Source organism: Engraulis encrasicolus, chromosome 4 (genome assembly GCF_034702125.1).
Source record: "Engraulis encrasicolus isolate BLACKSEA-1 chromosome 4, IST_EnEncr_1.0, whole genome shotgun sequence".
In the NCBI taxonomy this organism is placed as follows: domain Eukaryota; kingdom Metazoa; phylum Chordata; class Actinopteri; order Clupeiformes; family Engraulidae; genus Engraulis; species Engraulis encrasicolus.
In genome coordinates, this window is record NC_085860.1 from 35,489,019 (window position 1) to 35,501,518 (window position 12,500).

General features: G+C 44.4%; 1 protein-coding gene across 1 annotated transcript in view; it reads left to right on the forward strand.

Annotated features, from left to right (window-relative positions):
* Positions 1-12,500, forward strand: part of hgfb (hepatocyte growth factor b) — a 41,499-nt gene that overhangs the window by 442 nt on the left and 28,557 nt on the right. Inside the window, exons 2-5 of the mRNA XM_063197293.1 lie at positions 2,019-2,169; positions 5,444-5,556; positions 6,354-6,468; positions 11,274-11,419. Of these exons, the coding sequence (XP_063053363.1) occupies positions 2,019-2,169; positions 5,444-5,556; positions 6,354-6,468; positions 11,274-11,419 (525 nt within the window). The remainder of the gene's footprint in view (positions 1-2,018; positions 2,170-5,443; positions 5,557-6,353; positions 6,469-11,273; positions 11,420-12,500) is intronic.

Sequence of the window (12,500 nt, forward strand, 5' to 3'; positions counted from 1 at the left end):
CTAGCTTGTTTTGCAATTTATTAAGTTATTTCATTGAGAAGTTGATTCCGTAGGCATTTTCTTAAAAAATGCATAACACAAGTTCACTCGGGAAACATTGCGGTGTGCGGTTAGATTGTTCTGGCTTTGGTGGAGCATGCTGAAGAAAAATGTGTCGGACCCTACGCGGACCCCAATCATAAATCCACGGGCTGACAATAAGCAGTTCCTCGTAAAGAATTAGCATAATCCTTATGCATTACATTAGCTGTTTTGCATGTCCAGTGGTGGTTTATGACACTGAACGTCTAATTGGATGGATGGCTCGCTGGTGGAGTAATATCAGCCTACACACAGTTTCGCAACGAGAGGAAAGTTCTCCTGTGTGACTCAAACATTGCGCGCGTGGTCGTAATTGACTCCTCAGCAACATCTGGACGTCTACCCGTTTGGAGGAAATAAACGATGGACGTAAGAGGTTTGAAAAACAAAAGCAGAAGGTTTTTTTTTTGACCGTTCAACCCTTGCCAGATTTGGTGGTGAAGTTCAGTTTTAGACTTTTTTTAATGAAGGAGGTGAATTAGATTCAGTCTATTTGAAGTTAACATCAGTGTTAAATTTGAATTGAATTGGTCTGCATGAAGCTGACCTAATTAGATATTAGCTGGTCTCTGTCTCTGTCTGTCTGTCTGTCTGTCTGTCTGTCTGTCTGTCTGTCTGTCTCTATGTCTGTCTGTCTGCCCCCCCCCCCACACACACACACAGCCCAACCTTAATATCTTTGAAGGTCCCTTGTGGGGACCTTCCTTGAGGGTCCCTTCCATTCATATTAACCCTAGCAATAGCTAGATACTGCTAAACTGTGCCCAAACCAAAACAATCCCTAACCCTAACCTATCAGTGAAATGTTTTTACACTTTTACTTCTACCAGTAACAACAAAACTAACCCAGTAAAAGGGATCAAAACATGAGGGGTCCAGGAATTGGGCCCCACATGGAGCGAGGGCCTCAGCATGTGGGTGTGCTCCAATAACAGTGGCCTTATGAAGTCAGATTGGTGTAGTACACACACACACACACACACACACACACACACACACACACACACACACACACACACACACACACACACACACACACACACACACCGTCTTGCTTATAATTCTTGCCAAATGAAGTTATATTTCACACTCTCCCTGTCTCTGTGCTCACGTTCCATCCTAACATATGCATCACAGCCATTGTATTCCAGACTGTTAGCCACCAATACTCACATACCATACATGTGTCATCCATTGTTTGCCCAGACAAGACAATGAGCTCAAAGTCAGACAACACTCACAAGCCACAGATAATTGCTGTCGGACACTCATCCCATCCCATCCCATGTTCCCGTGTCTCTCTCTCTCTCTCTCTCTCTCTCTCTCTCTCTCTCTCTCTCTCTCTCTCTCTCTCTCTCTCTCTCTCTCTCTCTCTCTCTCTCTCTCTCTCTCTCTCTCTCTCTCCTTAGAATGATGAGTCACTCTAGAGTAATCAGACACTAATACATTATCCAATATCTTATTTCATCTTATCAATATGGGATGATATTTCCCATTCCGCTATGTAATTGCTCCTTAGATGTTTTGCCATTTCAGTATTTCTTTTCACTGTTTCTTCTCCCTCTTGGAAGATGATCAAAATATCACATCACAATATTCATCATTATTCCTCCTCCAAGTTATTTTATTGCTGTCATCATGATTCATATTGAAGGTTTATGGCGTATGACTTCACTGAAGACTCAATAACATATTGTTCAGTCATTCCAACTCTTCAGTTTGTTTGTCCCCCCCATTACCAGATAACATTTTGAGCGGCTCGGTAGCTCAATGGACCATTCATTCTCACAAAGAGTGAATAGAACTTGTATTATTGCAAAGACCCCTCCTACAACAGTGGGTAGCTCAACACCATTGTTTGTTTGTATACGAGTGCACTTCAGGTCACAAGTTGTGTGGTGGTGATCTGTACAATCACATGTCTCATTGGTTGCTAGAGAGCAAGAGAAACCCTCTGCAGGATTACCAGAAGAGTGATGGAGTTCGCCTCGTGACCTCCCCAGAGTCCTCCTACCCGACCAAGACGAGGAGGCTGAGCCTGGTCAAGTGTGCCAGGAGGTGCAGAGGGAACAGGAAGCTGCCTTGCAGGTATTGTATGGTTCAAGAACATGGCACAACCATGGGTGCATTCCAATATGCGACCTTGCATCCTCCACTTGTGCTTGTGGCTTCGCTCCGCCTCCTTGCCCCTCCTCCGTGGAGAAAACAATGCCGTTTACCAGCGGTCAGCCAAGCCAAAACATTTTTTGGGGGACTATTCTTCATTCACCATCCCAATTGTAAATGAGAAAATGACATTACAATTGAGCTTTTGCAAGATATTGAAATATAATGCTGTTGTCAGTGATGTCATCATGACATATTACTTCCTGGTACGAGGCCACAAGCATAAGTGGAGGACGCAAGGTCACATATTGGAACGCACCCCCGGTCTACAAGTCAGTGCTGAAAAGACACAGTTGCAGGTACTTACCAATGCAGTTTTAGCCAAATAAGTGAAATCCGTGAAAGTGAAAGCCCAACTAGGAAACTCCAATTCCCATCGTCATTGTGGCACAGCACTCCACAGCACACAAGTGTTCACTGCACACAATGAAATTGCATTTATGCTTCACCTCTGCAAGGGATAATAATGGATACCCATGGCCAAAAAACAGATCTTAACATTCGCAGCCCGATGTACTAACAGTTAGCATGCCGGTCATAACCAGGCAAGCAAACTAGGAAATCTATCAGGGCACTCAGCTGAAAGGGGGCTTCCTGGTAATGTACTTGTATTCAAATGGTGGCAATGACAATTGTGGGTGAGGAAACACTACCTTAATTCAAGGACAGAAAAGTGCAGAGGGAACAGAGCTAAAAAGGCACAGACATAATTTGTAGCCCTTTCTCGCAGATGGGATCGCCGGCGATCCTTTTCACTATTGCTATGACATTACTGAGAGTCTTAAGTAGCAGATTTCGACACGGTCATTATCATTTTCCGGGCAAAAAAGGTAATTACAGAGGCTCTACATGAAAGGGTCAATGTTATTGAATGGCTAATGGAGCAAAGGCCGAAATGTGCTTTGTCAAATGAGGCACACACACAACTTTTAACCAATGGTATTCAGGTATGACTCCAATGGCACATTCAGGCTGCCTGAGAACTGTGCCGGTGCCCGTTCCTGCACCTAATTTGGAACCGGCCGGCATGTTCACGTGCAGATATTAGCGTTGGTGAACTGGAAAGTTGGTTTGCACATTTTTTCTCTGTGAACCGTGACGAAAACGTGGACGTCAGCAGGTTCATACGGCTAACACAGTCAAGTGCGGAAAAAGTTCAGAGCCCGGTATGAACACGGGTGTTTTGCAGTTAAGTAGGCACGGGCAACGTTCTGGTCGGCCTGAAAACAATAACAACAACGCATCTACAGTCTCACATCTAGAGTCTCACATCTACCATGCAGTAGCCAACTAAAATGGCTTGCTGGTATGGCTCACAAAGATGCCTATAGCTTTTAAATCAGTGTTGTGTCTTATCCCAACTCCCAAGGTGTCTGTAAGCTTCTCTGTTCAAAGTATACCTTTTTCATACTGTATTATCATTACTTACCAATGCTATGAGTAACATGTATGTCATCTTCATGCCATTTCATGGTCAAGGCTGTGAAATGCAAGAATGCGTTTACAGTATACGGTCTACATTGCATTGATGTTTGTGAATGGAATGTTCCTTGGAATTTTTAAGGTGAGGGCAAGATAGACCTTCATCTGGACATCGTTTACAAACACTTTACCAAACCATGTTATGCAGGTTGAGGTATGGACCAAAAAATGGACACCCACGGCTACCAACCACTGCCTCTCAGCGAGACCAAAGGCAATGATTTTGCGGCCATGTTTTGTAGAGTGCTTGTGGTGTGGTTTTGTAGTTTCATGTTTGTGGAATTGGCTGGTTATATTCCACATCATGCACAGTTGCTCCATGAATCCATCACATGTGCTCGTCTGTCCTGAACAAAGACAATTACAGTTAACCCCATGGCAAAAATAACATTCTAAAGGATGTTTACTGCCTTGTGGAGATTCAGAGAGGGAGAATAATCCGATGGCGTTGAGATTGTTTTGATCTCTCAGTCAAGCCGTAAATGAGATGTCATTATGTTCATCCTCTAAATCCATGCTAGCCCAGTTTTATGTCAGTCCAAAGTTGTTTGCGGAATGCTTTTGATTACGAGCTGCTCATTCCAATTATCATCACTGGGGCCATTTGTTCTTTAAAGCTGTTGAAGATTCTCCCGGTGCGGACAGTGCAGTTGGAAGTTCGGATGGAGCTTAAGCCAAACTACAGTGTATAGAATTTAGAAGTCATGTTTCGAATTTGTAGGAAACTCACCACTGTCATCCGGCATACTGATTTACAGTCTATCCGCCGCCACAAGGCTTTTCTCCAGGCCACTGTAGCCTTCACCGAATCTGAGTCAGCCCATACCACAAGCAGCACTGATGAACACCTGTTCCTCCTTAGCTCACTAATAAGCCATGTAAGCGTGTATTCCACATTAATGAAAAGTTAACATAGTCCTTTATTGGTGGGGTTTATGGCAATGTCCTCAGAAAAATGTGCATTCATAAAAGTCTCCTCTGCCGAGTACAGATATTTTTATTATACAGGGACATTTTATATTAGCACAGTCACTATTTGTTAATGTCATACTACGTATGTATTTCACAAACATCGTTGGACTGCAGCACATACAGAAATGAAACATGCCTGCTTCTAAGTGAAAAATACCACCACATTAATGTCAGTTCAAATGTACGGTTAGAGAGAAAAAAAAAAAAATTAAAAAGAGCAATGGGAGCTTGGTGTCGCTGACTTTTCTTTCAGTTTTTTCACAGTTCAAATGTACGGCTCACGTTGCCTTGGAATGGAACATTAGCAGTGCTCCAGACAAGCTAATTGTTCCAGGTTTAGTACACACGGCCACAGCGTGCGGATATAAAAAATACGTCTAGAGTTCATACATCTCTCAACAATAGTTTGTTGCTCGGTGCATAAGAAAAAAATAATATAAAAATAGTTATCTAATGTTGCTGGCCTTTCGGGATCACTTAAGTAATTACACCTTGTAAGGCTTGACCTATTTGCAGTGTGAAGGTTTTAATCACTTGTCAGACTTACCGAGTCTGCAAACTGCAGAATAAACACACCAATTCGGCATTATGTTTCCACTGCTATCAATCTATCTTCCCATCCATTCCTTCCATCCATGTAAACAGACATTCATTACAACCTTAGCCATAACTCTCTCTCCCCCTCCCTCTCTCTCCATCTCTCTCTTTATCACTCTCCCTCTCTCGCTCTTTCTCTCTCCAGGGCCTTCAGTTATGATCACAAAAACAGGAAATGCCACTGGCTCTCATTTGACAGTCTCACTTTAGGAGTGCACAAGAAGGAGGACTTCAACTTTGACCTTTACGAGAAGAAAGGTGAGTCACCCTCCAGCCTGGGTCCTTCCGCCCTCTGTGACACAAGGAAGTGTACAACACTGCCCTATAAACCCCACAACCTGCCTTTCCATCGACCCCTCCCTGCACCGCGCCCCCTCCCACCCCCCAAGAAAGAGAAGTACAATATCCTGGGGACTTGCACATCTGTGTTTATATCCTTGGCTGCATTATCTCCCGTCTGCTGATTAATCTAGGCTTTGGGTTTATGTAAGGGGAGTAATTAGCAAGAGGGCTGGGTAAACATGGACTGCCCCCTCGCTGTCAGTCAAGCAAACACATGTGCACATCATGCAGTACTGCACCTCATATGATATACTGTACAACAGGCACATGTGTGGAGGAGTGTGGCGAGTGCTTACACCCTCTTAAAATGCTGAAGCCACATCATACATCAAGAGTTTTATCTGCCAGACTGTTGTTGTTTCTCGCTTTCTTCTTTCCTTCTTTCTTTCTTTCTTTCTTTCTTTCTTTCTTTCTTTCTTTCTTTCTCTCACTCTCTCTCACTCTATCTCTCTATCTCTATCTCTCTCTGTCTCTCAGCCCCAATCCACGTTAGTAATAATTCGTTGAAATTGTAAAATGTCTGGAAAGTTTAAGCGCCAGTGTGTTTAGAACGTGTTTCAGGAAATTACATGTGATTCTATGATACACAGGCAACAGCCAAAAGTCATGTCTGTTAATGTTAATGTTAATGCAATTAAAGGTTTGTGTTCCTGAGAGGGTGAGGGAGGCTGTTCTCATAGCTCCCCTGGCTTGTTTTGCCTGTCATCCTGCAGATTACGTCAGGGAGTGTATCATTGGAACCGGGCAGGTCTACAGAGGAAGGAGGTCCCGGACAGAGAGCGGCGTGACATGCCAGCATTGGAGTTCCTTCATCCCTCACGAACATACGTGAGTATATTTTTGCCAGCCTCTGAGATTGTCCACAGCTACCCCCAACCAAGGCCACACCACTGTTACTGAAGGCCTACATTCCCTTCCCCAGCCTCTGACTCTGCATGAGGTGGCCAGCTAGCTGGATGATTGACAAGGAGGAGATGGTTCTCAAGGAGATTCTTCTGGAATAAATACGAGGTTACCCTTTCTTGACACCGGCGTCATATGTATGACATAACAGTGTCATAATAGTGTCAAAACAATGTCATGACACAGTCATGAATGAGTCATGAACATAATGTCAATGTCACAAATGTTTTATGGTCATGAAAAGTTGACATTGTTAGGCCTGTCTTTACCATAACCGAATTTCACTCAATGACAAAGTCGTAAAATATCAATGACATTAACATAATGTTCATGACACATGCATGACAACATTATGACAATGTTATGACACCGTTATGTCATACGAATGACGCCGGCGTCAAGTAAAGTGTTACCCAATACGACCTTAGGTTCTAAGCTGCTACTATATCTATCAGCTGCCATGCCCCTTTAAGGCTAATTTATGCTCCAGACGCATAGCCTGTGTGTCCATCCGTCCTGTGTCTGTGTGCGAGCGCCTCAAATAAAATCCTGACTATCCGTCGGACGGACATGAAGGACGCAGACAAAAGCGCAGTGATTGGTTGTCTCGCTACTTCCTTGTTCTTGGGGCAGCACAGTGGCGGTAGTTTGCGAGGGCAAAGTTGTCTATATTCTGTTAAATACATGCTTTCTTTCTATTGTGTGTAAATACATGAAGCTACAAGCTAAGTAACAAACAAACAACGCATCAGTTTAATACTTGCGGCACAATGCCTGCAGTCTGACTACCGTAACTTGTTGTTCTCCTCCACCGAATGTAAACACATATCGGCAGAGTCAAATGTTTCCATGCTTGCATTTTCTGCTCGTAAAACAGACTGGCTATGTTAAATAATGATACCAGTACATTGCCTTTGCAGTTTGTTTGAAAATACTAAAAGCAACATTGCTTAATAATGGGCGCATAATCCTTGCAATGTAGTGAAGGTAATCGCGCAATTTAAAATTTGGCTTGCGACATGAGACCTCCGGCGCAGATGCATAAATGCAAAGCTGGTTCGTGACCATACCCAAGCGATATGATGTGCACAGTTGCAGAAATCTAATCTGCACTTTAGGAGACTGGAGGGGGTTCAGAATGAATGGAGCTCAAAAATCATGCCCAAATAAGGGACCAGAATTGATCCCTCATTGTAGCATTGGTGACACACAGTATAGAATAGCACAATTTATCTTGGTCGCCATATAGAAAATCTTTGGTTACACCACCCCAATGTCACTCTGTGTTAGTCTCAAGCTAACGTCAGCAGGCCAACTCCTACATACTCTCAACATCCCACCATACACTACAGTACATCTTGATGTAAGCCCAGCTAGCTCCACCGCCCCTACGCCCAACATCCCGTCCTCATCCACCCGACGTCTAGAGCAGGATAGACTGGCCAAACTCCACAGCTGTCCCCCCTCTGTCTGTTGTCACGATGGAGAGGGAGGGAGATGTATGCTCATGCATGGAAGCACCTGGTGTGGAGACAGGAAAGTGTTGATTTTACCAAGAAAAAAAGGACATCGTTTTTCAGCTACACCCCTACACAAGAAATAAAGAAAATGTGCAATGGGTTAACAAAGTGTACCACTTCAGATTGGCTGCCAAGCAAAGTGGCCTAAAGGGTTTGGGATTTCTGCAACATTCAGGCTTTTTTCTTTCTCCTTTTTTTGAGAGTCTCCAACTGTTTTCATTCCTCTACTTTTTTTTGTTTTCATTTTTCATCTTGTGTGCATAGACCGCAGCCGTCAACGCTTTGCTGATACATCAAACTACTGTTGGAAAGTGACAAAACATACAGCAGTGTTAGCTGACATCGATTAGCCGTACAGTAAATGTAGCTATTGCCGACTGGTTTGGCATGGGGGTAGATTTTAAGGCGAGGCCGTGTGGTGGTTTTGATGGCTAATTATTCTAACAGGCCCCAGAGTGCCGGGCGGCGCTTTGCTCTTGTTTTATTTTCCGAGTGCAGCCGCTCGCTGGTCCCATTGTGCTCTAATGACCTCGATAAACACATCACACCCGCCCGTCCGTACGATTGTCGGGTCAGAAGAGTCAAACTAACAGGGGGATTGTTGGCTCTAAAAATACACCCCATCTATACAAACAAAATCTAAAAATACTCATCTGCACACCAAGAGATGCTGCTCAGTGTATACTCACACTTGGGGAGTGTGGATTCGTGTGCGTGTGTGTGTGTGTTTGTGTGTGTGTGTGTGTGTGTGTGTGTGTGTGTGTGTGTGTGTGTGTGTGTGTGTGTGTGTGTGTGTGTGTGTGTGTGTGTGTGTGTGTGTGTGTGTGTGTGTGTGTGAGTCTGAGTCTATGTTAGCTCTTCAACGTTTATATGTTTTTGTATCTGGGTGTTTGTCTCTTTGTGGTTGTGTGTGTGTGTGTTTATGTGTGTGCGTGCGTGTGTGTCTGTGTGTTGATGAAGGTTGTGTGTCTGTGTGCGTGTGTGTCTGTGTGCGTGTGTGTTGATGAAGTGTGTGTGTGTGTGTGTGTGTGTGTGTGTGTGTGTGTGTGTGTGTGTGTGTGTGTGTGTGTGTGTGTGTGTGAAGGGTGTGCATGTGTGTGTGTGTGCGTGCGTGTGTGCGTGCGCATGCGTGTGTGTGTGTGTGTGCATGTGTGTCTGTGTGTGCATGTGTGTCTGTGTGTGTGTAGATGAAGGGTGTGTGTGTGCGTACGTGCGAGTGTGTGTACGTGCGCGTGTGCATGCATCCAGAGTGCACAGGGAGTAAAGACGCTCGGTTGTAATAAGTAGTCCTTGGGATTTGTAGATAGATAATGCATGTTGTGTTTACATGTGTGGAGTGGCAGCCCGGGTGTGAAGCTTGGTGGGAGTTTGAAGCACAACAGAGGCACCGTGCGATAAGACGATAAGGTCGGGTTGGGTCCAGTGCTTTGGAGATGGAGGATCCACTGAGGGTTCATTAGAGTGGTGGTGAGGCCTAATACTGTAAATGCCCTGGCTGTTGGTTGGTGCCGTGGGTTGCTGTCAAAGATGGAGAGATTCAGAGACTTTCAGACTCGACAGCGTTAAAGGATTTATGGAGTCCCCTTGCTCACCAGGTGTCCCCCAAAAAGCTGCAGACACATGAAAATATGATTTCCTTGAAAATAACCTTGACATTTTCCCTCCTTCTTTCACTCTTTCATTCTTCTCCTCCTTCAAGTTTGCCTCTCAACCTAGCCTGGGTCTCTCCCTCTTTCTATCTCTCTTTTCTTCTCTCTCTGCCTCCCTCACTCTGCCTCCCTCCTCCTCCTCCTCCTCTCTCTGTCATCACCCTCCTCTCTTTGTACGCCTCCATGCTTTGAACAGTCACAGACTTTAAAAGTCTCGGGCTGCTTTGAAACTGTTTCCTCAGACACATCACAGAGACATTTTTATCAACATGAATTCCACAGATATTCCCCCCTCCCAAGGATATTAATGGGTCGAGCAGCAAGCTAGTCCATCACAGACTGAAAACTGTTTACCATCAATCACTATGCTGTCTTTCTTTCATCGTCAGAAGACTGCACTGTCAGTTGCCTGAATGTTAATTGAAGGCCCACTTTGACCCCCCCCCCCCACCCCCCAAAACCCTTCCATCCTGCCCCCTTTCATTTCGGAACCCTTTAACATTTACCCAATCCCTAACCACAAGCTCACCAGTAATCACGCGTGCATGATTGAAACAGTAAACAGACGACTGTGATTCACATGGAATTTCGCAATAAATGCACAAATAAAACAGACTTTCATGGGGATTTTCCGATGATGTCCCAAGTCAGTTCTGCTTTGCTCTGCTTCAGGACGATGCAGATGCTTGCCGTCGACTTCCTTCTGAGAGCATTGAAACACCATCTTTGTTTTCACAAAGGTCCGGAAAGTGGACATGGTCGATTATCGTTTTTCTGGGGTTTGATGTAACATTCGGAACCAGTTTGGAAACAAAGAATGTCAACACAGTTGATGTCTTTTTCCTCCTTGCTCTGAGTTTGTTTCTGTAAGAGACTTGGCCCCAAGGACTGACTGACAGACGAAGTCATTTTCATCCTGCTCGAAGAAAAGCGCTTATAGGAAAACGTTTTCTGAAAATACATACATGGAAATCAGAGGAATGTTCCTTACACAAATTCCTATATGCTCCTACAGAGTGCCTGTAAATTCCCATGCAGCAAACACTCCATACATGCAAAGTAAACGATGTTGATTTATTTGCCTTTTAACAGCTGCGATATGGCTTATTTGGAACGATTCGGTGAACATTTTATACAGACAACAACAGCCATGAAAATGTTGGGTGTTCTTGTGCAGACCAAATAACATCATTGCCACATTAATCTCTCTGACAAGGTTACAATTGCAAGGTTAATTGCACTTCATTGCTACAGCTCATGTGATTTTAAGATTATGCTAACGTCTAGTCAGTGGTAATGGTGAAAATAAATGTCATCGACTGCGTTTGCAATTCCCCGAAACTCACATCACAACCGATCTGCACATGTTTACTGCAGCTGCTAAGAAATGGGGCTTTCTTGTTTATATCGTTCGTAAAAGGACACAGCATCCTTGTAAACACAATCCTTGGTTTCCAAAGCCTTTCAGTTACGACCCGTAGAGTCCCCTCTAATTCCCCTTTCTCAACTCACCCTCTGTCTCTCTCTCTCCCTGTGTTTGTGTCTGTGTGTATCATCGCAGCTTCCTGCCGAAGAAGGAGAACAGGAAGAAGGACCTCCGGGAGAACTTCTGCCGTAACCCAGACAACGCAACCAGTGGGCCCTGGTGCTTCACCACCAACCCAGTCATCCGCGTCCAGGGCTGTGGCCTCCGCCAATGCTCCGAGGGTGGGTAGACTGGTGATGCTCCAACCATATCTCTCTCATTTCGTGAAGTATTCACGTGTTAAGTAGGGTTAAGGTTAAGGCTAGGGTCAGGGTTAGGTTTAGGTTTAATAACGTGAATGCACCACGAAAATTAAAGTTATTTTTTTCGTGAATACTTCATGAAATGACAGAGATAGGGCTCTGATGCTGCGTGGTGTGGAAGTCTGAAAATTCACTCATACAGAACTGCTGCAAATTGCCGCCTCGGGTAGAGTTAGAGTGGCAGTGCAGTGGAAGACTGACGCTGTGTCCAAAATATTTCCTCAGTCACTGCAGAGTTCACTACATACAGTGTCAGAGGCATTGTGGGCAGTCATGGACTAATGAATAGAGAGTGGGTCCTGGATTTGAAAGGTTGCAGGTTTCAATCTCCTATAATCCATGGCTGAAGTGTTCTTCAGCAAGGCCCCTAACCTGACATTGCTCCAGAGACTTTAAGCCAATACCCTTTACTTAAGTAACTGTAAGTCGCTTTGGATAAAAGCATCAGGCAAGTGTATTTTAATGTAACGTTTTGGTTCCTGCATAGTGCACATTTCGGTTTCATCTCAATACTGGAAGATGTAGAGATCATAGATTATTGCTGACAAAAGTGTTACCTAACTCAGGACTGCTTCTGCCTGGCAGCTTGGACGACTGGCTGGCTGACTGGCTGGCTGTGCACATAGCTGTGCCTTCTGCATATTTGCAGGGGGTCATTACGGATCGTGTACAGACTTCTGTTTTAAATCACCTAAATCACAGACATGTTGATTTTTCAGCCAGCCGCACCGTTTCCAAACAGTGCTTTGAATATTGGGTATCTGTAGCCGCCACGTTGGAACACTATCTGGAGTCAGGAAACATCCCTCATCCTAAAGAGGGTGACAGAGCCCTAATTTGCTTTGGGTTTATTTAGGCTAAAGCACATTTGCTTTGGACTAATTGGCTTCAGGTTTTCTTTGCACAGCATCAACGTTATGCATATAGCGACTGTTGTTGTAAAGACTTTGAGGAAATCAGGGGAGCATGCCTGGCTATGCGTTTCGGGGAAACGCTCCGA